Below are 27,943 nucleotides of genomic sequence, written 5' to 3' on the forward strand. Positions count from 1 at the left end.
ACATTTTAGAAAGAATTAATTAATTATAGAGCACATTGAATTAATTACACTACAGTAGAACCTCGATAAATAATATCCGATAAATTAATAACATCGCTTAAATAATAAATTTTTCTAGTCTTAACTTGGGGACAACGTGCTAAATTAATAATTCGTTAAATTTATAAGATAATACACATTCGAAAATTTTAAGAAGCCCCATACAATATATAATTTAATAATGCATAAAAATAATTCTTAAATTACATGGTTACTGTACATACGTTATAGATCTATGTAGGCTTAATACAATATAATTTAATTGTCGTTTGTTTTTTGTTGAAGTTTACATTACCATCATTTTCTTCCCTGACTTTTTTTAACATGGTTAGAACTTTCGATATAGTTTTCTCATTACTCAACAAAAAATTGTTATATACCATTGCTTCTTTAAGACCTTTTGTTCGTGAAACGAGCTTTATAGTGCATTGAACTAATGGTACAATGAATAATATGCACGTAAAAAACTTTAAAAAATATGTATTTTTTGAAAATAATAATAAAAATAATTTCATAAATTAACAAATTGTTAATTAATGTATAAATTAATAATTATTAAGTTATCGATAAGTTGATATTTCGCTAAATTAATGGAATTTTGATGGTCCCAGTTATATTAATTTATAGAGGTTTAACTGTATTATGTGATTGAGATTACACATCTTTCTTTTATCTTGTAGGTATTATGAATAAGTTTCTGACCAACAATCTTTATTATTCTAGATTCAGGTTATATCATTTCGCCAGTAAGTCATACATTTAATATGTAATATAAATAAATAAATAAATTAATGCATATAACAAAATTACCCCCAACCCTTCCTAATTGTAACCACAATTTAACTTTAATTTAATCAATTTTTACTTTTTTTTTTCAAGTTTTTTTTCATGAATTTTTTTTTGCCGCCAGTTTCCGGTGTTGACTTTTTTATTTTTATTTTTTTTGTTTTTTTTTTTCCCGAAATTTTTTATCCTTTTGTTTGCACCTGCCGCCGAACGTTGACCGTAATTTTATTGTCATTAATAGTAATTATACTATCGCTGATAGTAAATTTACGTAATTGTACTGTGGTTGACAATACAATTACTGTCAACCACAACAATATTATTATTTTTTTGGTTTTATTTTTGTTTGACAAGTCAATGTAATATTATTACTGTCGTTGACGGTAAAAGTAATGTAAACACAATAATATTACTGTCAACCACATCAATATTTTTTATTTTATTTTTGCCTTTTTGTTTTGTTTGATTTGTTGACCGATTAACGTAATAATATTACTGTCTACTATTGTAATATTACTATAAACACAATAATATTACTGTGGTTGACGGTAATATTACTTTCGTTACAGTAATATTACTGTGGATGATAGTAATATTACTGTCAACCACATCAATATTAATTATTTCGGTTTTTTATTATGTTTGTCTTTGTTGAACGACAACATATTAATATTACTCTATTATTACGCAATAATAATGATTTTTGTTGTGTTAATATTACTGTCTATTACTATGTTAAACAATAATATAGTTAATATAACGGTCAACCACAACAATATTAATGTTTAAACGGGCAAAAAGATATTGTAGAAAAAAAATAAAAAATAAAAAATCGCGTCATTCTCACATGTGATCTGATCGCATAGAGATCGGGGATCCACCACCCCTTCCCTACGACATGTATATATATAGTCTTGAAGCACAAGGAAAACTACTCTCTCTAGTATACACTTATTTTCACCAAATCTCTTTAAATACACCTATATTGTCCCCTCACAATTCCAAATAACTTGAAAGTTGGAGTGCTAACATCAAAAAATTCTTTTCCAGAACTCTTTTTGTAGGTCGCTCATAAACACGTACGTTAACTTCCTCTTGTTTGGACTTTCTCTCATAAACTTGGATTAAAGTTCCCAAGTTTATATAAGCTCATTGTGCTTTACTAATCAGTTGTTCGACTAATTTCCAAGCAGTTAATCCACTGATTTTATCTCAATGGAATGGATTGGATTAGTTGAGTCGATTAATGTACAATTGAATCAAGTGATTTAAATCAGTTGATTCAACTAATTTTAAATGTTTGCAAATGCTTTTAGAAATAGATTATGATCTTTTTTTCAGCATATAATTTGTTTTTAGATATTTGCAGAACAAGCTTTTGCTTTTGCTTTTGCTTCTCTTAAAATAAACTGTTTTAAATTATAATTTTAAAAGCACCCATATACCTGTTTTTTTCTATTTTAGTTGATTTTTCAGTTAATCTCAAACACCCCAACTTTTAGAAATAAACATTTAATTTCAACTTAACTCACAATCACTAACTTCTACTCTTAAATAAGTTTTTGTATACACCACCTAACAATCAATTGGCCAAGTGATTGGGAAGTTGACCAACCGATAAAGAAGTATTTTTTGTTTTTTCAAATTACCCCAAGAAAATGTGTCCTAATCAGACATATAATAAAGTTTCTACTTGTAAAAAAATGAAAAAATAAAATAATAATCTATTAATATCATAATAAAATATCCACCAATGGTAAAATATCTCCCTTAAAAAACAAGAAACTAAGAGAGGAAAATATTTAATTATTTTTTGTTGATTTCTACTTGGACTATTCTCTCTCTCACACAAATACACACACTAATAAGGGTGCATGTTAATTTTCATTGGTTTTTCATGGCAATATTTGCGTGTTATCTCCTAATTTCATGGCTCATTTGTTAGTATATATATTCATGAAAAATGGTCCACTTTTCTTCCATTCCAATCTATTAATTACTATTTTTCTCACATTCTTTCTCGTTGACTCTTCTTCCACACACACACACACACACTAAAAAAAAAAAAAAATTATAGGTAACTACTTCCATAATAAATATATATATTTGCGTTTTGACATTTAAACTGCCATTACATACTATTATTAGTCTGATCTGTAATTTGGTATTTATTTCTTCTCATTCTCATCAAATTTTAATTATTCAATTCAATCTTCTTCTTCCTCTTTCTGGTAAGTCATTACTAATTCAGATACTCTTTCTTTTTCTTTTTTCCCATTAATTCAATATCTTCAAAAAATGTATATGTATATGTATATATATAATTATATATATATATTTTTTTTTATGGCCTTTAAGGGAAGAAAAGATTTTCATAAAACCATATGATTTATTAATATTTTTTTATTTATTAATTTGCTGAAATGGAATTACTGAATTTACACATTTTCCTGTTCTATGCAATAATACATTAATGTATTATTTTGTTTTTTATTTTTTTGTTTCTTGATGATGAAGTTCAAGATTGGCTGCTAATCTTCAGAACTTTGTCTATTCTTCCAATAATAAAAAGGACTAATTTTGTCTAAAAAAATATCATAATTTGGTTGGCAGGAATAATGGATTACTTATTAGAGAACAAACGAAAAAGCAACTTCAGCAAGAAAATTCTATTGGCTGCTGCACTCACCGCTCTTCTCGTTTTCGTTATCAAGCGGCCTCCCGTTATTAGTCCCTCTACCAAGGTACCTTTCTTCGTTCACATACTCTTTTCGATTTTTCATTTTCGTTTTTTTCCACTTTTCTGTGAAAAAGGCCATTACATTAGTCGGTGATGTTGCCGGATTTCGTGGCACCATTTGAAAGATCATGAATGAGAAGTCGTCCACTTTCGGTTTCTGTTTTTTTTTCTTACATAATTATATTTATCCAAACCTTAAAAAGAAAATTGTTGTTGTACGATTCAGTTTTCTGAGCACGAGCCAGGCGTAACGCATGTCTTAGTGACGGGAGGTGCAGGCTACATCGGTTCTCATGCTGTTCTTCGACTTTTGAAAGATTCATATCGTGTAACTATTGTGGTATGTCGTACTTGTATACCCTTTTCCGTATATAATTCATCCTTACTTCGTTGAGTTAATATATTATTTATGTATGAATATTTTATAAAATTATCCATATTCTTACAAGATTTTATATATATATATTTGTTTATGTGGACAGGACAATCTTTCGCGCGGAAACATGGGAGCCGTTAAAATCCTTCAAGAATTATATCCGGAGCCCGGAAGACTTCAATTCATATATGCTGATTTAGGCGATGCACAAGCTGTATTCTTTCTTTTCTTTTTTCAAATAATATAGCTATTTTACTAAGTGAGATTGCGCTTTCGAAAAAATAGAATTCCTTAGCTTTTTTATTTTTATTCAACTTATTTAATATCAGGTAAACAGAGTATTTTCTGAGAATGCTTTTGATGCTGTTATGCATTTTGCTGCTGTTGCTTATGTCGGTGAAAGTACAGTCGAACCCCTAAGGTATATATATCACTACTACATCTACACGGCATCCAATTCAATGTTCGTTTTTTAGTTAAAAGTTTTGATAGTATAATTCGTTAAAAAAAAGTTGAAATATATAGATAGGATTTTCGACTCGGGTGCGCTTGTATCTATCATTGTTTTCTTACATATATATATTTGCATGCAGGTATTATCATAACATTACATCAAACACACTGCAAATTGTGAAGGCAATGTCAGCACATGGTGTGAAAACATTGATATATTCAAGTACTTGTGCTACGTATGGTGAGCCCGAAAAAATGCCAATTACCGAAAACACCCCTCAAGTGAGATCAAGATAGAGAGTTCGATAATAATATTTCAATTTTTTTTTTTTTTGAAACTATTGAAAAGTTTGATCGATGATCTGATGTATATTCATTCAGGTGCCGATAAATCCATATGGGAAAGCGAAGAAAATGGCAGAAGATATAATAATAGACTTCTCAAAGACATCAGACATGGCTGTAATGATCTTAAGGTACTTCAATGTGATTGGTTCGGACCCTTTGGGTAGGCTCGGAGAATCTCCCAGACCTGAACTCCGTGAACAAGGAAGAATTTCCGGAGCTTGTTTCGATGCTGCCAGAGGAATCATTCCAGGCTTAAAGGTCCATACATTCATACATACGTACTTCTCAAAATGAATATTCAAAAAAAAAAAAAAAAGTCGGTACTAAATAAGTTTTCTTGATTATTTCAGGTAAGAGGAATCGATTACAAGACAGCAGACGGAACGTGCGTAAGAGACTACATTGATGTGACAGATTTGATAGATGCTCATGTGAAAGCGTTAGCCCATGCTAAACCTTCTAAAGTCGGCATTTACAACGTTGGAACTGGAAAAGGTCATAACTCGTCATTTTCCGTTTTTAGTGAGCCTATAATATAATATAACTACTACATCTGATTTTACGATTATAACGTGCAGGTAGTTCTGTAAGGGAATTTGTGGAGGCGTGTAAGAAGGCAACGGGAGTGGATATAAAGGTGGAATACCTTAGCCGACGGGCCGGTGATTATGCAGAAGTGTACAGTGATCCTTCGAAGATTAACATAGAACTTAATTGGACTGCTACTTACACTAATCTTCAACAAAGTTTGACCACAGCTTGGAAATGGCAGAAGGCGCACCTTAATGGTTACGAAACTTAAAAACGACATGTAACTCTACTGTTTTATCGGATTTTTTTTTTTTAATTTCGGAATTTCGATTGTTTTTGTTTAGATTCGAAATAGACCAAAGTGGTGGTTTTGCAGCATAGCATACCCCCAAGGGTAGATTGGAAATAAAACTTTATTATTCTATTTTTATGTTTTCGATTTTTCGAATTCAAGTGGAAGTTACTAAGAACTCCTTACTCACATGAGAAATCCAAGTGGTGCGCATCAAATAGATAGATACACATGCTGTTTGTATACACCAATATAGTATATATAGATTATAGAGAGATGCCAAACAAATTTCTTTCAATACCCCAAAAACAAATGGCTCATCTATGCTAACAATTTCCTATGCGAGTTTAATATTACAAGTACGAAATTGCAAAATGATAATGCTTAATTTGCTTCAAGGCTCAAAAATCCCGGCGATTTAGCAAGAAAAAGCCGACCACCAAAACTGGGCTCAACTCTATTATGCATTTCCTAATCATATCATAGATGTACTTACTAACTATAATTAATCAATCGGTGATGGATGATGGATGGCCTTATACCTGCCCTCCTCGTATTGCAGGTGCATCCTCAAGCTTTGGTGTTTTGTATGTTACTCCCTCAATTATTATTTATTACAACTCGTCGTGAGCCTCGGTTTCAACATTTGCCTTGTCATTAGCCGCTTTGTCTGAATCGGCCTTGCTCTGCTCCTCTGATGTGGAGTTTTCCTTGTCAGTTTTATCAACCTTCGGTTTTGGCTTTGGTTTTGAGATTTTGTTCACGCTCGCAACCTACACACATGATCATGATAATAATGAATAAACTCCAATTATTAACTTAATAACACTTTCTCATGACAAACTTCTTCTCTGGCATCATTGGCTTGCAAATATGATAACCAACAAGCACCCAACTAACATACAATATTGTCTTAAAATCCTCGGTGTATGCATACATAAGAAGGAGATAAGATAACTACCTTGTCCTGGAGATCTAAAACTTTCTCGTATACTTCATCAGATGTGAATGCCGGTTTATTAAATCCAGAAATCCTGTTGGAGGGTGCCATTAAGTACTTTGTTAATAGAAATTATAAATATTTTTTATTTTTTTCCTCAACTGAAGGAGTTGCGGACGCCAAATTTAGATCCATGGAAGAAAAATGAAACAAACAAAAACCCACCAAAAATGATTGCAGAGAGGTGAAGGTAAAAAATCATGTTCTGAAAGAAAATAAAGATAAAACTTACTTCTTCTGCTCAGCCTCCTTATCACTTAACCAATTCTTCAACTTTTCAGCTTCCTTTGTTACCTAAAAACCACAATTATTTTTAAAATTATATTTCTTAAAATAATACGAAAAATTTATATTCAGCCAGTATGTGCCCCAATATGTATGGAATGCTTTGAGATACGAAGTTGAGAGAACCTCATCTATTCTTTCTTTGGGCAGCCAAGATTTGTCTTTTTCCCATCCTTGCACAATCTAAAGATTCAGGAGACAAACAAGAAGTAAGAGACGGCCTTGTAATGTAAGTCCAAGCATGCATCCTGAATATCAAGAAAAACGCACTCCTAGATATAAACTAAAAATCAACAAAACTGTCACCTTTCACTGAACTGGTTTTATGAGAAAAATAAATTGAAATAATGAAGTGATCAGGCAAATGTAGACACTTCGATGAGAGTTGGCACTTTGGCTTACTAAGCCAAAGTTTAGTCTTCTCTAAACCATATTAAATTTAATTCTTTTACCTTCTCCAGCTCAAAAAGTTCATAAACAAAAGTGCATTTGCATCTAGTAAACGAAGAACACACATCATCTTCAAACCAAAAATATTTTTCTTGGAAGTTTCTACTCAGTCAAACAAAGGCAGAAAAAACATGTACTTTGCCCTCTCCATCGCATTAATTATCACAAAAATACATAGTGTCCCAAAACTGTCTAGCAAACACTTTATACTTTAGAAGTTGTTGATCATAGAAAGAAACAAACTCACCTGCCGTAACTCCGTAAGGTATCTCTGTGCAAGTTGAGATGCAGCCGGCCGTGCAGTTAGTTCGTTAAATCTATAATAAATAACATGTAAGAGCCACACCCCTAACATGTAACAGCTATTCTAATCTATTGAAATGGATATAGCGGCAAACCTAAGGAATATGGGGTCACCAATAGCTTTCAACATATCTAAACGTTCTTGAAATTCAGATGCGGCAGCATCTTCACCGTCAGTATACAACCAGTCTTCTACCTAAATCAATGTATGTGTTCAGCCAGTATGTAAACGAGATACTTGAATAGGAAGAGTGCTAGAAACCAAAGACAAAAATTGCAAATGAACACGCACAGAGAGCAGAGAGAGAGAGAGAGAGAGAGAGAGAGAGAGAGAGAGAGAGAGAGAGAGAGAGACTGAGTGAGTGAGAGAGAACTAACCTCGTTAAGTTTTTCAATAAAAGATTTTCGTTCTTTGGCAGAAGATATTTTCTCAAACTCCTCAGATTCAAGCTATTTACATCAACATCAATAAAGCATGTGTCAGTTAATTAGATTCATAGAAATTTCAAGGACACAAAAAAGTCCGAAAATAAAATCTTAATAAAAAATAACAAACAGCAAGCTAATCTCTATACACATGACAAGGCTCAAGCCAAGTCCGCACCAGCCAGTATACCAAGGTAAAAACAAATGGCAAATGAGAAAACACAGTTAATAGTCTTAAAAAATGCATGTAGCAGGAGGAAGATCACGTATATGACCTTAATAGGACAAGGGTAAGTAATGTATGAATCCGTTATATTACAAATGCAGGTAAGCAAGAAGATGATTCGAACCTCAACGGGATTATTTTATATGAATCCATTAGCATCTAAATTGTCAACAAAAGGTAAGTGAAAAGTGAAAGACATGATCATGAGTTTACGTAGTCATGACAGTCAAAGTCTGCATATTAAACTAAACTTCTGACCTTATCTTTAGTAGAATAAATGTATGCCTCCAGGTTATTTTTCAATTCAGCTGTCCTTCTCCTTTCTGCATCCTTCTTGTCCAATGCTTCCAATTTGAGTTTGGCCTCCGCAAAAGATTCCTTTGGGAGAGGCATTCCAGGCCCTCTTGTTTTCTCAATAACCTAAATGAACATAGAGATAGGATTCTCAGAAATGATACATAATGCAATAACTATCAACTAAACATTGTTTCATTTTAAGTACCTTAAGGGGAACTCGGAAAGTTCGCTTCTTTAGCCTCTTTTCAGTACCAAGATCCACATTGCTAGAATCATTAGCACTGGAATCTGAAATGTTCGTATTGCCATTATTTGTCTCCAATTTGTCACTACTCTCCTCTGAAGCACTAGCATCCGCATCTGTATTGTTAGCTGAAGCAGATGTTGAGTTGTCCACTGTGAGATTTTTTCGTGGGACTTCTACCCATTCAGTTATCTCGATGACAGCTTCTGCTCGATCGAAGGAAAATACACCACTTCTACTGAGGGAGAAGTGTAAACTGGCCTTGATTGGGGAGGAAAGGTTCCGTGACGAGTACCTGACAAACAAAACAGCATAAAAAGAACCTCACTAAGAAAATAGAGTAATCTATTCAAATTAAATCAGATTTTTAACCGCCATAATCCTTACCTGTCACTAGCATCTTTAAGACCCGAGACATCATACTGTGCAAATGTAAGAGAAGAGGCACCCGGCGGTATCAGATCTTCATTCTCATAAGAAAGTGACACTTCAAAATCTTTATCGTGAACAATAGATCTGAACATCTACAATATAAGTTGGAACAAATCAATTGACATCTTGAAACGAAATGTAACACTTTCTGTACCCAAAAGTTCTTTACCTTGCTGGGTAACTTTTTCATTCTTGGTACAATCAGCTGTCTCGTGGTTTCATCTTTTAAAAGACCATCACCATTCAACTCAAACACAAAACCATAAGTAGAACCATCTATCATGCCTAGCTTACGGTTTAATTTGATTCCATCACTTAAATTTGCAGCATGTAGTGAGGCACCTAGAACAATAGCCTCATCGGCATCGAGATGCCTGTCCAACTCCTTCCTTCCAAGAAATTCCTGAAGTTTAGCCTGTACAACAAAATACAGGGTCAATTTTAAATACTCAGCTGTTGTGGAAATGGAAGCTGAGCTAACAGATGAAAGAACTTGTATATTTGTTGGGGATTGTTCTAAGAGCAAGTCAGCATCTAGTGTTAGCAAAGGGGGTCATTAGTTATATGTAAAATAAAGCAATGCAGATTGAAAATTGTAAATATTGCAGAGTTAAAAGAGTGACCCAAAATAGTATTCTTCCAGGAAGTTAAGACAAACGTGACGACAAAGTTCTATATATGAAGCATGCATCACATATCAGATGATGACTCAGGAAGTCAGTATTTCGTGACCTGCAACTTTGGAACTCGGGTGGCACCTCCAATCAACTCCACTCCGTATAAATCATCAGCATTCAAACCAGAATGCTTGAGAACTTCTTTTAGAGGAACAAGGGCTTTTTCCCAGATATCTTCACAAATCTCTTCGAACTTCTCACGAGTTATTGTGCTCCTATAGAAATAAATTCAAAAGAGACAAATAAGAAAATGAGTGAGCTATCACTCACTGCATATGTGATCAAAGCATGGGAACACTTGGAAAAAGAACCCATAATGCGATCTCAGGCTAAAATCATAAATAATACAAGATGTAACATACAAACTCATAGTCATAGAAGCAATAAAGTGGGGAGACCATGAAATAAGTGACAGGTGCTACCATATGAAGACATGGTTAGCATTGCATATATGAAGTCAGAGGCGCTTTCTGGAAAGATCTTAAGATTTTCAAGCAAAAGTCATGAAATAACTGCATATAGAATGCAACAGAGGTTCATAATCCAATTACTCTGCAAGTCGCCAGCATTTGGGGCATGATAAGTTATTGACATGATTCCATTCAAATGCATGCATTTACGAAATATATTTCCTCATGATAAGTTATTGACATGATTCCGTTCAAATGCATGCAATTACGAAATATATTTCCTTATTAAAAATTGTAAACAGCTAAGAAGCAAATCAACAGTATTACCTCTTCAAAGTTTACATCATTTTAAATAAAATTCAAATACAAACAGTTTACATCAGCAAAGCTTGTGCTTGACATGATCACAGTTTTTCAACATTCAAAGTAACTTAGTTGAATAAGTAAATTTTAATATTCTTTTTTGATGGGTAAAAGGAAACAAAATAATATAAACTGGCAGGTTAAAAATTCTGAGGACGTGAAAACGCAGATATGTCATATGGTAGCAGATGTAGTAGTGGCAGAAGAAAAAGACTCTTTAAGGTATCATCGCTTGAGTTGGAACCAAAAAGATAAAAGAAGTAACAGAATTATTTAGAGTGGTCGTTACATAAGAGAAATGAATAATTACTGAAGAAAAGAATCATTTCATAAAGAAGCAGAAGCAAAGAATGAACCATCAAACTATAAAGATCTTCCTTATATCTCAGAGTTTGCAAATATAGAAGAATTGCTAACCTGAAGTCACGATCATCGTAAATGGATTCTACAGATATTGGAGCCATCATATTGGCACTCAAGATTTCTTTTGTCCTCTTAACCTGTTTCTTCAGTTTGGCCATTGCCTTAGGGGAGCTTCTAATGTCAACACCATTTCCAACCTGTTTGTTGAACTCGTCCGTAAAATGCTCCACCAACCTCAGTTCCATATTCTGACCCCCAAGTTCTATGTCCCATTTGACATCCTTCACCTGGAACAACCAAATGTCAAATTATCCACACTAACATTCATAGTAGACCAAACTTCTACAATTTTAATTTATTATATGAGATTTTATTCTCTATGAAAAACTCCTGAAACAAGTTCTAAATCGATGTTCTGTTACCCTAAAACAAACATTAAAATAAACTCAAAATTTGGCTACTTATTTGCATCTCGCTAAGTTAAATCTTTTCATTTCAGAGATGGATAAAGACGTCTTTATATTTTATCAGCAACGGCATAGCATCAATTCAATCAAGTAGATTAAAGTGCATGCAACACCATCTAGTAAGAAATTATCAGAATTCGGACCAACACTAATCGACAGAGAATCAAATACTTTTAATCAAAATTGAAAGAGAATATTTCACCTGAAATTGATTAATAGAAACAGTCTTTCCCGATTCCTTGGCATTATAAGCCGAAAAAGTAACCAATGCAGCGTAAGTACTGCCGGCACCCATGTCGTAAAATACGACATTCCTTGATCCATTGGAGAAATCCTTATCAATCCCGTACTGCAAAGCAGCCCCAGAATGCTCATTCACCAAAGACAGTACATTCAGCCCCGCCAAATCGGCGGCCACCAACAGTGCCCTCCTCTCAGCCACCCCTGTAAAAGGGGGTACTGTGATCACCACATCCTTCAAACTCGTCTTGGCATGGGTCTCCGCCAGCCCCACCGCGTACTTGAGCATCATACTCACCATCTCCTCCGCCGTGAAATTGCCACTTTCCGCTTTGAAAACCGCCACCTCCCGTGGATCCTCGGGGGCGATCTCGGAACTCAGATAAAGCTTTTGGAGGAAATCGCGTGTGAAAGTGTAGGGCTTGGCGAGGAGGGAAGGGAGATGCGAATATACCTTGGTCGGGTAACGCGCGAGAAGGTTGAGAGATTCCTCGCCGATTAATCGGGAATCCGCGTGGAAGCTGATTAGGGAAGGGGTTTTGCGCTTGGACATCTCGTTGATGACGACGGAGATCGGAGGCTGGCCGGGTTTGAGGTTGACCACGGCGACCTTGAGCCATTCGGAGCCGAGATCTATGCTCGCAACCGCCGATTCAGATTGGAATGAATTCAGTAGAAACAGCGACAGAAGGAGCAATGCTCGGAGTGAATTTGCCGTCGCCATTATTGTGGAATTTTGAGCTCTGAGTGGTGGGAAGGGGGGGGTTTTGTAGGGGTAGTCCAGGTGGAAAAGGACAGAGGTGGTCAGCGAATGGGGAAATGACATGTGTCGTAAAGTACACGTGGCAGTATTTGAGTCGCTGGGTGCGTTGTGTTTGGCGTTGTCATGGATCTTCGGTTTAGACTAGTTGGGGCTCCATTTTATTCGTCTCGGGTATGGAGTTAGAACTACGACTACGTGATCATTAAAGGAATGTAGGAAATTTTAATTTTCGACAAAAAAAATTCAATATTGGAATAGTTGATCACATTTAGATTTGCCGTTTGCGAATTCCCATTTATTTGGATGGAAATCGGAATTAGATACAATATTTTCGATCCAAATTTATTTCTAAAAAAATCGATTTATTTTCGAAACAAATATATTAGATAATATTTTATTATGCACAATAGATTGATACTGAATCACAATAAATTATTTGAACAATTATAAAATAATACAAAATATATATATATATATATATATCTACGTAAAAAAAAATATTATAAACATATAAAAGTTAGTACGTTAAAGTCAAACCAATGTTCAGGATACATCTAAATTTTAAGTTTCAACATAAAGTGAAAATAGGATAAAATCATAATTGTTCATCAAAATTCAAATTTGATTTGGTCCTTAGGGCTTCTTCTCGTGCTCCTTATATTCTGGTCTAGATTCCGGTGAAGAGACCTGCAACGCCGGGAGGGATTCCCGGCGGGAAAGCTCCGACGATCAAGTCAGTATAATGTTCTAGAATGTATTTTGTGAAAAGTACGTAAGAGAATGTGTGAAGAATACAATATCATCTCTTATTTATAGGTGAGGGAACCTTGGCCTCCAAGGTTTCCCTTTTTAGGGTTTCTCCCTACCCTCAAGTCATGTACCTTGGGCCTTTGATTTGTCTTGGGCTCGTTTTACCTCGTTTTGATACTGGGCCCGCGAGTTAAGGCATTCCCATATCGTTCCCGAGGTTGTATGGTCCTACGACCTTTTTCGCACTATTGGGCTAAGTTATCATGGGCTTATCATCGTGGGCTTATGTTTATTCGGTCATTCCGGAATGGCCCGTATCAACTACTCCCCCCTACTCCTTATTTATTGGACGAGAAGACTTTATCCCATCTCGTCTAGTAAATATGGAGTATGAAGTGCGAAGTAATGGCTCGTTTTTTACGTTGCTTTTAGTGGGGACGCGTGCCTTCCGCCCCCTGTTACCCTGTCAATCAATGTGGTCGATTCGAGTTCCCTAGGTCATTATGAGGGGATTTCAATCGGTGCTTTTTCATCAAGTTCGAGGCAATCTGCTTTTGATCTCGTTCGTCCGAATGAGCGGTGGAGATTCAAATCTCCTCCATCCTTTCTTCTATAAATATCCAACTGACTCAATTTGTAAAAAAAATTTCCTTTTCTCCTGCGTGTTCTCTCTTCTTGTTTAATTTCTCTTCTGGTGATTTTACTCTCTGAGACAGAGTTCTTCCTCCTCGAGTCTGCTCTTTTCCTCAGTCAAGGTATTGCTTCTTTCACCCATCTCTTTTTTACCCCTGCCTTATTCTTCAAATCGATTATGTCTGCCCATTCTCCTGACCCATTTGGCCAAAAAGTGCCTTCCGGGGAGGGGGGTGGAAACCCCGTCTTTTCCATTTCCTCTTCGTCGGAGGAGGGACCCTACTTCTCCCCTTCGGGCAAACTTTTTGAACGACCCAAGAAAAGGGGCAGAAAAGAGGTTTCGTCTTCCGCGAGAAGTGGTTCTCCTTCATTATCCGAAGGACGGGATTCGGATGACCAATGGGGACCCAGTACTTTAAGCGAAATAGATCTAACTAACTTAGCCCGCGACATAGGCCTCCCTACCGATGTCGAGTTAGTTCTGCCTTCGCGAGATGACCGCCCTTTAAACCCTCCTTTAGGTTTTAGTACTTGGTTTTCGGAGCAGTTTTACTTCGGTTTGTCCTTCCCCATCTCGCCCTGGTTCTCCGAAATTGCCCAACTATGTAACGTGTCCCTTAACCAATTCCACCCTCACGCCATAATAATCATGACCGGATTTCGCATGCTATGCGCCTGGTCGGGGGTGATCCCTACGCCAGCTCGTTTCCGGAGCGTCATGGTGTTAAAGAATTCTAGTCCCTTCCACATTTCTATCTCGGCTCGTCCGGGTTTCAAGATATTGATGCCACCCAACAAGACCGATGGGTGGCAAGGTCATTATTTTTTTGCAAGAAATCCCGTTGATACCCCCTATTTATGCCCTTGGCTCGCCACCCTGCCTGAGAAAAAAAGGGGGAAACCTTTGGCAGTTGATGACTGTCTGTTAAGAATGATATCTCATTTCCAGCCGACCTACGGTGTCCCGGATAGCCTCACCAGCTTTCCGCCGATGCTTCGTCATTTCTATTTCCATGACAACGGCACCTATTCGTTAACTCGGGAAGATTTAGGTGGGTTTTTTATATGACACCCATTTTTACTTCGATTTGCTGTTTTAGCTCGAATGGTTGTTTTTCCTGCCTCGTTAATTCTGTATTTATCTGTTCTGGGCCTCATTTACTTATCACATTTTCTTCAATCTTGGGTGCAGATTTAAGGATGAAGAGAATGTTTCGTGGTGACAAACCGGCCACTCGCCCTTCCGAGCCAGAGCCGGGGTTTGAGGCGTTCGAGTTCCAGCGTCCTCTGGCTGCGGAATCCGAGAAGCGCTCCTCGGAGGAAGGGGCTTTGAGACCCAGGCCTTCTAAGAAAAATGCTGCGGCTCCCCGCTCCCGAGGTGGGCCACGGGTTGAGGATTCTGAACCCCCTCGGCGATCCTCCGCGATAGTTCTGGCCTCTTCGCCACCTCCCCCATTGACTGAAGAAGTGGTGGAGAAGGAGCCTGCTCCGAAGAAACGGAGGGCTGATTTGGCCCTTGGGCCGGCTGGGTCATCCCTACCTGCTGGTTTCGGACTTCATCTCTGCCACAACGCAGAGAATGCCATTGCCGCTTGTCGGTCTTTGGCATTTCCCAGTGATGTCGCCCATTTCGGGCAGATGAGTAAAGGTGACCAACTCGAGTTACTTCTTCATAATATCACGCAGGTTTGTCTTATTTCGTACATGTGAACCAATCCTTAGCTTTTGTATCTTTTATTCATGGCTAACCTCGTTTAAACCTTTTTGGTACATGTAGCAATTCGCCATTGCTTTTTCGGGTCCTCTGGGGTGGGATGATGTCTCGCGCGAGGCGTACGATAATCAGAAGAAAGAGGTGACTCAACTCCGGAAGGAAGTTCGAGGTCTTAAGGAGAGTTTGGCGGTGTCTGAATCGTCGAAAGAGGGGCTGTTTGCCGAGGTGAGGAGGCTGCAAGAAAGGGAGAAAATCTTGCAGGCAGAAAAGGATTCTCTAGTATCCCACAATACCAGCTTGGAGGAAAAAGCGAAGGGGCTCTCTAACGAGTTATTCGCAGCCGGAGTGCAGGCTTCTTCCAATTTTACCGAAGGGATAAAAGAGGGACAGAGGTTATTTCCCGGGTCGCCTGAAGGTCTTCGCTTCATAGAAGAATTCGTTCGTCGTTTCTTTCACCGCTTATGGCGCTCGACTACCTTCACCCGAGAAGCTTCAGGCCTAGCTCGTTTTTTCTTCTCGGCTACGCTTGCGGCTGTGCGGAAGCGGCTGAGCGCTGCCGGCATCGAATTTACGCTGGTTGATAACGAGCTCGCCGAAGATCTTCCCGACGACGAGATCCCAGGTTTCGAAGGAGATGTCAACGAGGACCCCAACTTGGAAGGGTGGAGGCCGATTCATCAGGGACTTGTTGAAGATTTTTCTCACCAAGGGGCTTCATCGGTGGTTATCACTGACTTCGTCAGGGAGGTTGAGACCATCGAGACGGGGACCAATCTTAATGAGGCACAGCCAGATTCCGTCATATCTCCTCCTCCGGCCACTGGGGATCAAACTTCCGAAGTGATGACTGAGACTACATAGTTTTTGTCTATTTGTATTTTGACTATATGTATTTTCCAAACAATGTTCCTTTCGTTATTCTCCTTCTTTTTCATTATGTATTTTGAGTGAATTTCTTTCTTTATCGACCTCCGACACATCGAAAATCTCTTATTTGCTGTTCAGTTTTTCCTTATGTTTGCCTTTGTGTTTATGTTTTTCAAGTATGATTTCAGAACTTATCAAATCTTCTTTTGAATTCGAGCCGAGTCGTTTAACTCCGAATGATTCTCGTCTGTGATCATTCTTTGAACTCGTCGATTGGCTTGATCTCGGCCACCCATTTTTGCTGGTTTTAGTAACTCACCTTGGTTTTAACTTATTGCCTGATTTCGATATCTTGTTTATACATATGACTTAAACTTTACCGTAATACGCATGTTAACATCTCAATGTTTTGTGCGTTTTGACGCCACAGTAAAGTACGCGAGTTAACGCCACAATGAAACACGCGAGTTAACGCCACAATGAAACACGCGAGTTAACGCCACAATGAAACACGCGAGTTAACGCCACAAAGAAACACGCGAGTTAACGCCACAGTGAAACACGCGAGTTAACGCCACAATGAAACACGCGAGTTGACGCCACAATGAAACACGCGAGTTAACGCCACAATGAAACACGCGAGTTAACGCCACGAAGAAACACCCGAGTTAACGCCACAATGAAACACGCGAGTTAACGCCACAAAGAAACACGCGAGTTAACGCCACAATGAAACACGCGAGTTAACGCCACAATGAAACACGCGAGTTAACGCCACAATGAAACACGCGAGTTAACGCCACAAAGAAACACGCGAGTTAACGCCACAATTGTAACTTAAATAAATAACGCAAGGATTTTTTTAACGTGGAAAACCCTCCAAATGAGGAGAGAAAAAACCACGGGGCCTAGCCCAGGTCGGAAAATAGATGTTTATTGATGGTTTCTGCTTGTACAAAGTGTGTCGTTTTTGCTGACTAGCTCTCTCTCTTTTTTTTTTTTTTTTTTTTTTTTTACGCGAAGAAGCGCTTCAGGTGTATTATATTCCAAGCTCGTGGCAACGGCTTTCCTTCTAGGTCTGCCAGCTCGTATCCTCCGCCGGCCAGACATTTCGTGACCATGTATGGTCCTTCCCAGTTGGCCTCCAACTTTCCTGTGTGCTTCAGTGCATCAGCTCGCCGTAGAACGAGATCACCGATCTGGAATGAACGAGACCGTACCCCTTGATCATATCGAGCTTTGATCAAGTTCTTATTTCGCTCCATGTGTAAATACGCTGCTTCTCGTAGATCAAAAATCTCATCCAGCTGTGCTCTTAAGGCATCATCATTTGTTTCTTCATCGAATGTGGTTATGCGGAGCGTCTCCATTGCTACCTCAACCGGAATAACTGCTTCGGTTCCGTAAGTTAATCGAAATGGCGTTTCACCGGTGGCGGCTTTGGCTGTGGTTCGGTAAGACCAAAGGACTGAAGGTAATTCGTCTGCCCAGCTCCCGCCCAGCTCATCTATCATTTTCTTCAGACCATTTACAATGGTCCGGTTCGTAGATTCCACTTGTCTATTGGCTTGGGGGTGCGCTACCGCCACAAACTTTTGTGCAATTTTCATCTCTTCGCACCATGCGCGAATCTTCTTGCCGTTGAATTGGGTGCCATTATCCGATACGAGGCTCCGAGGTAGACCGAACCTACAACAGATATTTTTCCAAATAAAATGCATAACCTCGTCTTCTGATATTTTTGATAAGGCCTCTGCCTCGACCCACTTGGTGAAGTAGTCTACTGCGACAATGATGAACTTCTTCCTGCCAGTGGTTTGAGGGAATGGTCCTACTAGGTCGATTCCCCATTGGGCGAAGGGACATGGGGCGCTCATGATAATCATTTCTTCCCCCGGCTTATGGATAAGTGGGGCATATTTCTGACATTGTGTGCAATGCTGAACATATCGATGAGTGTCCTTCTTCATACCGGGCCAATAATATCCAGCCCGGTGTATTTTCTGTACGAGGGCCCGAGCTCCTCCATGCTCCCCGCAGCCACCTCGATGCACTTCGTCAAGAACATGTTCTGCCTCCTGTTTTCCCAGACACCTCGCGTCTATGGTGGTGAAACTCCTTTTATACAATATCTCGTGCCGCACGTAGAAGTGCCTTGCTTTGTACGCCAAGCGATGTTGTTCTCTCTTGGTGCCGGTTCGTTCTCCTCTGAGGTAATTGATCAAAGGCGTTCTCCAGTCGGGCTCTTCATCGATCATCATGATTCCTGGTGTTGGGGTAGGGGCAATAAGGATAGTGACTTTCCTTTCAACACAATCGGCGACCGACGACCCAATTTTGGCGAGGAAATCAGCCCGCTGATTGTCACCTCTCGGGATCTGATGCACAGTACATGCTTCGAAAGTCTCCTGTATCGCTCGAGCTTTGTTCACATATTCCCTCATTCTGGTGTTTTTTACTTCGTAGTCCCCTTCCAGTTGGTGTATTACTAGTTGGGAATCGGAGTTTATTCGGACGACCCGCGCCCCGAGCTCTTGAGCGATCTCCATGCCTCGGATGAAGGCCTCATATTCTGCTTCATTATTGGAAACTCGAGGTAACTTGACAGCAAATTCAACTTCCATTCCTGTGGGATCAATGATTATTATTCCTGCCCCTGCTCCTGTCGCTGTAGACGAGCCATCCACATAAATTTTCCACTCCTTTTCAATGGGTATTCTGGTAGTTTCTCGGATGAAGTCCACCAATGCTTGTCCTTTAACCGAAGTACGGGGTTGATATTGGATTTCATATTGTCCTAATTCAATGGCCCATTTAACAATTCGTCCGGATGCAGTGGGCTGGCCTAGGGTTTGTCGAAGTGGTAGACTCGTGCGAATTACCATGGTATGCGATAGGAAGTAGGGCCGGAGTCGTCGCGTAGTAAGGACCAACGCATACGCTATTTTCTCGACTTCGGAGTACTTACTTTCCGAAGCAGTGAGGATTTTGCTAGTGTAATAAATCGGCCTTTGTTGGTTACTCACCTCTTTGAACAGGACCGAACTGATCGATTCATCACCTACTGATAAGTATACGAACAGAGTTTCACCTTTTTCCGGGGTGCTGAGGATGGGTAGACAAGTAAGTGAGCGTTTTAACGCGTCGAACGCGAGCTGGCATTCGTCAGTCCATTCGTACTGAGCCGTTTTCCTCAGTATTTTAAAGAAGGGTAAACTTTTGTCAGCCATTCGTGATATAAACCGAGCTAAGGCCACAACCTTCCCTGCTAAGGATTGGACCTCTTTGATGGAGCGAGGGGGCGTCATTTGGAGTACAGCCTCAACTTTATCCTGGTTTACTTTAATACCTTCCCGATTAACAACATATCCCAGGAACTTTCAAGCTTTCACTGCAAATGCGCATTTCGCGGGGTTCAACTTCATACCATAGAGGCGAAGGGTGGCAAATGTCTCAGCTAGGTCTGCGAGGTGCGTGGAACATTTTTTGCTTTTGACCAGCATATCATCAACGTAGACCTCAATATTACGCCCGAGCTGAGCCCGAAATATTTTATCCATCAACCTCTGATACGTGGCTCCTGCGTTCTTCAGACAGAAGGGCATCACTACGTAACAGTAGGTGCCCGTGGCGGTAATGAAGCTTACTGCCGGCTGATCCTTTTCGTCTAAAGGGATCTGGTGGTATCCTTGTGAAGCATCCATCATACTGAGTAGCTCGCAGCCCGCGGTGGCATCTACGAGTTGGTCTATACGAGGTAAAGGATAATCATCCTTCGGGCAGGCCTTGTTTAAGTCCCTGAAATCGATGCACATTCGCCACTGACCATTGGCTTTCTGCACTAACACTGCATTGGACAGCCATGTGGGGAACTGGATTTCCTTAACATGTCCAATGTCCAGGAGTCGTTGGACTTCCTTTTTTATAATCTCGTCTTTTTCAGTACCGAAGTGTCGCCGTTTTTGCTTGACGGGTTTGCACTCAGGTCGCAAATTGAGCCTATGCACGGCAGTGCGAGATGCGATGCCGGTTAGATCACTCGGTTGCCATGCGAAGATGTCTTCGTTAGATCGTAATAGGGCTATCAGTTCGTCTCGGAAAGGTGGTTCTAGGTCTTTGCTTATTCGGGTTTGCTTCGACATGCCGGGAACAAGGTCAATACTCATTAATTCGTCCATGGGTTGCACATGATTAATTTTATCTTCTGGATCGATTCGGGGGCGCTTCTCGTCTCCCAAGTTTTCTTTATTGAAAGTGTCGCGTCGCCCTTTCTCGGCTGTCTTGACCATTTCGACATAACAGGATCTCGACTGAGCTTGATCACCTCTGACCTCTCCTACCATTCCATCGACTGGGAACTTGAGTTTTTGATGAATGGTCGAAGGGACTGCCCGAAAGACGTGCATCATTGGTCGTCCTATTACTATGTTGTAGGCGGTCGGGGATCCTTCAACGATGACAAAGTTAACAGCTTGCGTACGGGCCAGAGGTGGCGTTCCTATAGTGACAGGAATTTAAACTTGTCCGATCGGTGTTAGAGATCCTCCTGTGAATCCGAATATCGGGGTGGTGACAGGGAAAATTGGGAGATCGAGTTCCATCTGTAGGAAACACTCGTAAGATATGACGTCCACTGAGCTCCCTGGGTCGACGAAAGCGCGAGCGACATCATATCCTTCGACATTAATCGTGATAAGGAGGGGATCGCAATGAAAGTCATCAAGGCCTACTTCGTCTTCGGGGCCAAACGAGATAATGGGATATTGACGGCACTTCGTTGTAGAGATTTGGCAAACTTCGGGATTGTCCTTGAGACCTCCAAGGTGGCGCCTCCTAGCCCGATGAGTATCTCCTCCCGTAGGCCCCCCTGAAATCATCTGAATAAATCCTCTCTTCGGCATCGGTGGCGGGGGCGGGATTCGCGCAGGATTCCCGAACTGAGCTTCGCGCTTCTGTCCCCGGGGAGGGTCTATCTTCACAAAATCTCCGATCTTATTGTCTCTAATAAGGCGTTCCACCTCGTCTTTCAGATGTGCGCAGTCATCCGTCATATGTCCATATTCGTTGTGAAAACGACAAAAGGTACCCAGTGTTGGGTCTCGGCGCGGTTCTTCACGAGCGGTTCGAGGCCACCGTAAGTCAACTCTCTTTTCGATTGCGCACAATACGTGGGACAAAGGTGCCGTAAGAGGCTGATACGATTGAAATCGAGATCCTTTAGCATCCGGGGCGATATTCCGACTGGGAATATTGGCATCCCTCCGAGGTAATATGGGTTCCTTGCCTCTCTTCACTTCGCTGACCTGCACGTTTGTGGTTTGGTGAGATTCTTCCACTTTCTGCTGGCGGGCTTCTTCTAGGTTAATGAACCTAGATGCCCTTTCTAGCAAATTATCGAAATCAGGCGATGGCTCCAGCGCTAGAGCTCGGAAAAACTCATCATCTCTTAACCCTTGTGAAAGGGCTGCCATGAGCACCTCGTCACTGGTAGTTGGGACTTCTAAGGTGGCCGAGGTAAACCGTTTGATGTAACTCCTGAGGCTTTCCTTCTCCTTTTGGCGAATGCTGAACAACGACAGAGAGGTTTTTTTGCACTTTTTTGAGCTGGCGAACTGGTTCATGAAGGCCTTGGCAAATTGTTCAAAAGATTGCACGCTCCCAGAAGGCAACAAACCGAACCAGGCCTGAGCAGATCCAGCTAAAGTGGTGGCAAAGGCACGACACCTCACCCCTTCCGTGAGCTGATGAAGTGATGCCGTATTGTTAAAACGGCTTAGGTGTTCAGCAGGATCTGATGTGCCATTGTATTCGAACAAAATAGGTCGGTAATTAGCGGGTATGGGGTCATCATCGAGGTGTTTTGCGAAAGGGCTAGATCCCCCGATAGCCCGCGTTGACCTGTTCCGCAAGGCCTTTAATTCGTTCATATCACGTCTCAGACTGTCTACCTCGGTCCTGACTCCATGACTATCGCCTCTTCGGTTTTCCGAATAACTGTCGCATTCATCATCAGTTCGCCCTTCGTTCGGAGAGCGTCTCAAGTCTCTCTTAGGCCGGTTATCCTGAGGTAAGGATTGGGCGTAATTTCTGATGGCCGTAGTGATCATGGCTTCTACTTCATTCCAGGTGTACGTACGCTCATCAGGGGAAGGAGCCGGTGCTGTAGCCGGTCTCTTCGAAGCGGCTCCACCACTCTGAAACTCGAAAGAAGGGCTTCCTGAAAAGAGGGGGATCCGTCTCTCTTTCTCGGGCGTAAGAAAGCTGCATCCTGACTTCTCCCTCAAGGCAGACGGCGGATCGACACCAGGTGTGTCGTGAACTGCTGCATCCAGCTCCTTTTGTAGGTTTCGGGTAGTCGTGTCTCCTTCCTCCATCATTCTCCACGTTTTCAGCTCAGATCTGGACTTCCGGTGGCAGATCTAGTATTTTCCCGGAAGTTGTGCTCCAAATTTTTAGATCTTTCCCACAGACGGCGCCACTTGATTTGGTCCTTAGGGCTTCTTCTCGTGCTCCTTATATTCTGGTCTAGATTCCGGTGAAGAGACCTGCAACGCCGGGAGGGATTCCCGGCGGGAAAGCTACGACGATCAAGTCAGTATAATGTTCTAGAATGTATTTTGTGAAAAGTACGTAAGAGAATGTGTGAAGAATACAATATCATCTCTTATTTATAGGTGAGGGAACCTTGGCCTCCAAGGTTTCCCTTTTTAGGGTTTCTCCCTACCCTCAAGTCATGTACCTTGGGCCTTTGATTTGTCTTGGGCTCGTTTTACCTCGTTTTGATACTGGGCCCGCGAGTTAAGGCATTCCCATATCGTTCCCGAGGTTGTATGGTCCCACGACCTTTTTCGCACTATTGGGCTAAGTTATCATGGGCTTATCATCGTGGGCTTATGTTTATTCGGTCATTCCGGAATGGCCCGTATCAAAATTCAAATCACTAATTTCTAAAGAATAACGTCATTTACATTTTACCAAATCTAGAAAAGTAGAAATCAAATTGTGCATGGGTTACCATCTTTTTTTTTTTTTTTTTTTTTTTTTTTTTTTTTGGTAATGCAGGAACCCGCAGCCAACCGTATAGGTGCACTGGGTAAACCTACACTCTCGTATAATAGCTTGCAAACCATACGAGAGATGTAAACCACACTAGGCTAACCATGTGTGACAAGCTCGACCTAGCGACCGTTGGTAAGGGGATTCGAACTTGGGTCAATTGACCCAAGCTCTCTTGCTCCAACCACTAGGCCACCCTTGCGGGTTGGGTTACCATCTTTTCTTGTACAGGAAGTTGTACTTAAGATCTACCAAATTGCTAAAGAGCATTCTATGAATGCTGCTGCTTTGAAGCATCTTTGCACTGAGGTTCTTGCTGCTGAGACCTTAGCTATCATCTCAGATAAGGCGAATGCAGCTAACGTCATCTTTGAAACTGATTCTCTTGTCGCTGCCAGCTTCATTAATGACCTTGCTATACTGAATTCTACCGGTCCTCCAGAGTTATCATCCATGATGATATCCGTAGGTTCTGGAACCTTTGGCCTAAATGAAAATTTCGATTCTCATCCAGAAGCTCCAACACCGCCGCTCACAATCTTGCCCAATGGGCTTGTCGGTGAATTGGGATGGTCTTGTCCCTCGTAATATTATCCCTCTTTCTTGTTTTTGCGATTATGAATTTATGATTGTATACTCTTCTTCGTTTTTAATTTATTAATGTGATTGTCTTTTACTCATAAAAAGAATATCATTTAACTTGCATCTTCTCCTAGACTAACTTAATTTAGAAGAATTTGTTTTTCCATTTTGTCCAAAAATAACACATAAAAACCCTTGAATGGAAATGAAAATTAGACGCACCTCACTCTAGTTCATTTGGGGACTGGACAATGATCGAGACAGACTATTGGGTCACACTTGAACCGGTTCAACCAATGTTCAATTTTTTTTTTCTTTATTTTTCTTTTATAACTATTTGTAGTAAAGAAAGCATATTTTCTTTCACACACATTAACTCATTACATATTTCCAAATCAAAACGTAAATCAAACCTACTTTTATTTTACACACACAACATATCAACACACGTATCACACCGAATCATTTCAAATATTATAGAAATAATAATTTAAAATAATATGTCTTCCAAATTCAAAGTTTTTTATTTTAAATTATATATATTTTTTTAAATAGGTAGTAAAAAGACGTCGCCTTAGCCATTTTGTTTGTATATTAAAAAAATGCACAATTTTGCACAAAAAACCCGATTTTCACCGGGGTTCTAATATTACGATTCAACCGGTCAAACTGGACAGGGCAAGAAAACAATTCGCGGGTTAACCAGCCTGACATAAGGATAGACACAAATTTCAAAATTTGTTTCTACCAAGCTGAACCAACTTCTAAACAACACTGCTTGTAATAATAGAAAGCAAAAAAAAAAAAAGAAAAGACAGTACATTACATGAGACTGTCATAAGACTAAAAACCACATAAAAACACAGTGAACTACTTCTTTTGTTACACACTATGTTCTATGTGATGTCTTTTTTTTTGCTGCTATACACCAAGTAATGGACTCATATTTTGTCATATATATATATATATATATATATATATATATATATATATATATATATATATATATATATAACAAACTGTATAATCAACTTCCCAATGCTTCTTGATGACTATGCTTCATCAGAAAGTTCCAAGCAAGCAATGCAGCACCTACTGCAGGCTCCACCTGTTTTTATCAACAGAAAAAAAAAACAACGAAAAAACATGCTTAGAACATGAAACAGAGAATATGTACGAAAAAATACGGTTATATATAATATAAGTCTCTTGAATTTGCAAAATTTTAAACAACAATTCACAAAACGAGCACCTCTCGACTTCCATGCATCATATATAAGTCTCGTTATTTAGATTATATATAGTTCGGCTACTACAATAAATAACTAGTCAGATTTGAGATGAGACCTAGTTGGCAACAACGAAGAAACACTAAAGATTATAACATCAAGTTGTTTAGAACCAATCTTGAATGAACATCTTTAACACCGAATATTCAATTAAAAAAAAATCATCGTAAATAAAATATGGCTTTATCAGTTGGATAAATGAAAATTGTATCTGAAAAACCACGGCACGGATTGAAAAAGACGAAAATAGCCTTACCTTGGGGCGAATTGGAAGAACACCCGGGAAATGTTTTGAGATGCAACTCATGACTTGGTTACCAATGTCCCATCTCTTATTGGCTTCAAGAACACTACCAACCATCACTAGTGGAAATTCGTCTTTTCCATCTGCGTGAATTCACAAAATAATATTTTACAATGAAAGTATAAATAAAACACAATCGATAATTCAAAAATGAAATCGCGAATGTAATTGTAAAAAAGGCACCTTCACCACATAGCTCCAATCTTTCGACAACTGCTTTGACACTTGACGCCAACTCATGCACGGAATTGTACAAGATGTCAATTGCGACAGGGTCCATTGCATCCGCACACGAAACCACGACCGGAAGAAGTTCCGCTATTCGAGCCCACGAGGGGTCCGCGTAGGTCCACCTTAAACCCAAATTACAGACACACTTATTATAAATTTATTAATTCAATTACACAATCGTAAAAAATATTTAAAAGGCATACATACATACATACATACATACATACATACATACATACATACATACATACATACATACATACATACATACATACATACATACATACATACATACATACCCTATAAGTTGGTCGGGTGAAGAAAGTTTAAGCGTGCCGAGAATAGAATTAGTAAGAGTAGTGAGTGGACCGCGACCGTCGTGGGCCCTTATTACAGCAGTGAGTGCCTGTGCAGCTATACCGTAACCACTGCAACCAAAGACACGTACCATGAAGTTTTAACGATGTTGTTTGTGTAATAAGAGACAGTGTATCGAGATCGAGTAAAGAAAGTAAAAAACGAAGGAGAAGTACCTTCCCCAGTCACCTAAAACGGGGCCCGCACCAGCAGCGCGAGCTTGTCTGCCATCTTCAGTGAAGCCATAAGCAATAGTACCAGTGCCAGCTATCAGAACACATCCATGTAGTTTCCCCATCGTCCCGCTCGCCAGAGCCGCCACAGCATCGTTCTCAACAAATAACCTCACGTCACTCGCAAATATTTCTCTACACACACAACCAATCAAACATTAACTAACTAACTAGTATCGGATTTGTTTCAGGAAATACATATTGACTAGTCTAGTCCGGTGTCGTAATCGAGAACAAAATTCCGAAGCAACCTGAGCCAATTGAGTATGCGATGCTGATCTGTTGGATGGTTGACACCGGAAACCGAGAGACAAACGGCTTCGACGGACGAACGAGTCGAACGTGACCTTGCGAGAGCATCCGCCATTACTTGCTCCAAACTCTCTCTAGCTGCTGTTTCTGTAAACACAAACCAATTTGGTAAATTCATTAAAGAATGAATCATAGTACCTAGCAAATACAAGAGCAGTATAACAACATTATCTGAATTGATTAAAAGAATATTTACAGAGATATATATAAATACCACCAACGCTGTTGTGGTTGGAGCAGCCGGCAACGGTTCGGGCAAGGACGGGCAGAGGATCGGGCAGGTGGTGAGTGAAGGGTATAAAAGGCATACAAATGCAAACTGTATGTGCGGTCCCACCATCTATACCAAGAATCACCTTCCTCGCCTTCTTAACATCATCATCATCTCTATCAACCATCTTCAATTCATGCTCAAAATCCCAGATTCTTCTATTCCTATACCTCTTCATTTCACTAATCCCGAAGTAAAAAATTAAAAAGAATTGCAGCTTTGGGAGTGTGTTGTCAACTGGGTTTTTCTTCTTCTTCTTCTTCTTCTTGTTGAAGAATTGAGTGATTGGTCGGGGTGGGGGGTTAAAAATGGTTGAATTAAGGAATATAATATTCGGGCGGCAACAAAGAGACAAATGGTTGGAGGTAATTGTTGTTTGATTGTATGTGAAATCGACGAGTCTGCAGAGCAGAGGAGGAATTGGATTTGAATAATACAGGTTCTTGATTCGTGGATTGCACGCACATAAACTATTCGACGAAATGACCAACCTTTTCTGGCTTACTATATTTGAATATGCATGTATATATATAATAAGCAAAGATCCTTGTCCTCGTGTGATTTGGCCTTGAAACCATGACGTTGATTTATTTTCCATGTGGTGTGCGTTTAAGGATTTGGTTCTATTATTCATCCTATTCTTGATGTTGTTATTTGTTGAAATGTTTATGGCCATCATTTTTTTTATGAATTTTATATTATTGTTTCTTAAATTATTAAAATTACGGGGTTTTTGCTCATAAATACCTATTATCGAACAATGTTTACTATTCAGTCCTTATACGTTTTTTCTTTGTCTACACTCCCTACTTTTAATTTTCACTTACACTTCA

General features: G+C 39.6%; 4 protein-coding genes across 5 annotated transcripts; 1 reads left to right on the forward strand and 3 right to left on the reverse strand.

Moving 5' to 3' along the window:
* The first annotated feature begins 2,804 nt into the window (after positions 1-2,804).
* On the forward strand, positions 2,805-5,697 carry LOC105951277 (UDP-arabinose 4-epimerase 1). 2 transcript variants are annotated; one of them, XM_012974679.2, is made up of 9 exons: positions 2,805-3,056; positions 3,439-3,569; positions 3,792-3,905; positions 4,048-4,155; positions 4,271-4,362; positions 4,535-4,676; positions 4,776-5,000; positions 5,093-5,237; positions 5,321-5,697. In XM_012974679.2, exons 2-9 carry the CDS (start codon positions 3,444-3,446, stop codon positions 5,542-5,544), a joined length of 1,176 nt encoding a protein of 391 aa, XP_012830133.1. In that variant the 5' UTR covers positions 2,805-3,056; positions 3,439-3,443; the 3' UTR covers positions 5,545-5,697. The 2 variants fall into 2 exon arrangements, with proteins under 2 accessions (XP_012830133.1, XP_088678103.1); XM_088821977.1 differs by having other exon boundaries at positions 2,805-2,902.
* Positions 5,698-5,802: 105 nt separating this feature from the next.
* LOC105951276 (heat shock protein 70 (Hsp 70) family protein) lies at positions 5,803-12,500 on the reverse strand. Its single transcript, XM_012974678.2, has 14 exons — positions 11,711-12,500; positions 11,096-11,328; positions 9,961-10,120; positions 9,398-9,643; positions 9,184-9,320; positions 8,758-9,091; positions 8,514-8,675; positions 7,982-8,053; positions 7,699-7,799; positions 7,548-7,617; positions 6,977-7,033; positions 6,798-6,859; positions 6,527-6,599; positions 5,803-6,338 (listed from the first exon to the last, which is right to left on the reverse strand). Exons 1-14 carry the CDS (start codon positions 12,470-12,472, stop codon positions 6,180-6,182), a joined length of 2,628 nt encoding a protein of 875 aa, XP_012830132.2. The 5' UTR covers positions 12,473-12,500; the 3' UTR covers positions 5,803-6,179.
* Positions 12,501-20,989: 8,489 nt separating this feature from the next.
* LOC148768612 (uncharacterized) lies at positions 20,990-22,849 on the reverse strand. Its single transcript, XM_088821290.1, has one exon. It carries the CDS (start codon positions 22,847-22,849, stop codon positions 20,990-20,992), a length of 1,860 nt encoding a protein of 619 aa, XP_088677416.1.
* A 2,257-nt stretch (positions 22,850-25,106) lies between these two features.
* On the reverse strand, positions 25,107-27,716 carry LOC105951581 (uncharacterized). The gene is made up of 7 exons (XM_012975037.2): positions 27,054-27,716; positions 26,779-26,926; positions 26,471-26,662; positions 26,237-26,365; positions 25,890-26,059; positions 25,659-25,789; positions 25,107-25,221 (listed from the first exon to the last, which is right to left on the reverse strand). Exons 1-7 carry the CDS (start codon positions 27,706-27,708, stop codon positions 25,141-25,143), a joined length of 1,506 nt encoding a protein of 501 aa, XP_012830491.2. The 5' UTR covers positions 27,709-27,716; the 3' UTR covers positions 25,107-25,140.
* Positions 27,717-27,943: the final 227 nt, after the last annotated feature.

This window comes from Erythranthe guttata, chromosome 8 (assembly GCF_056151865.1).
Source record: "Erythranthe guttata isolate IM_541 chromosome 8, IM_541, whole genome shotgun sequence".
Lineage (NCBI taxonomy): Eukaryota > Viridiplantae > Streptophyta > Magnoliopsida > Lamiales > Phrymaceae > Erythranthe > Erythranthe guttata.

Coding starts and splice junctions, on each gene's coding strand:
- LOC105951581 (XM_012975037.2), bottom strand. CDS start 27,708: ATGGAAAATAAATCAACGTCATGGTTTCAAGGCCAAATCACACGAGGA. Junction 26,927..27,053: donor CAACCACAACAGCGTTGGTG/GTATTTATATAT, acceptor TTGTGTTTACAG/AAACAGCAGCTAGAGAGAGT. Junction 26,060..26,236: donor TCACCCGACCAACTTATAGG/GTATGTATGTAT, acceptor TTTGGGTTTAAG/GTGGACCTACGCGGACCCCT.
- LOC148768612 (XM_088821290.1), bottom strand. CDS start 22,849: ATGGAGGAAGGAGACACGACTACCCGAAACCTACAAAAGGAGCTGGAT.
- LOC105951276 (XM_012974678.2), bottom strand. CDS start 12,472: ATGGCGACGGCAAATTCACTCCGAGCATTGCTCCTTCTGTCGCTGTTT. Junction 10,121..11,095: donor TACGATGATCGTGACTTCAG/GTTAGCAATTCT, acceptor TTATTTCTATAG/GAGCACAATAACTCGTGAGA. Junction 7,034..7,547: donor ACCTTACGGAGTTACGGCAG/GTGAGTTTGTTT, acceptor CTGAATCTTTAG/ATTGTGCAAGGATGGGAAAA.
- LOC105951277 (XM_012974679.2), top strand. CDS start 3,444: ATGGATTACTTATTAGAGAACAAACGAAAAAGCAACTTCAGCAAGAAA. Junction 3,570..3,791: donor TTATTAGTCCCTCTACCAAG/GTACCTTTCTTC, acceptor TGTACGATTCAG/TTTTCTGAGCACGAGCCAGG. Junction 4,677..4,775: donor TTACCGAAAACACCCCTCAA/GTGAGATCAAGA, acceptor ATATTCATTCAG/GTGCCGATAAATCCATATGG.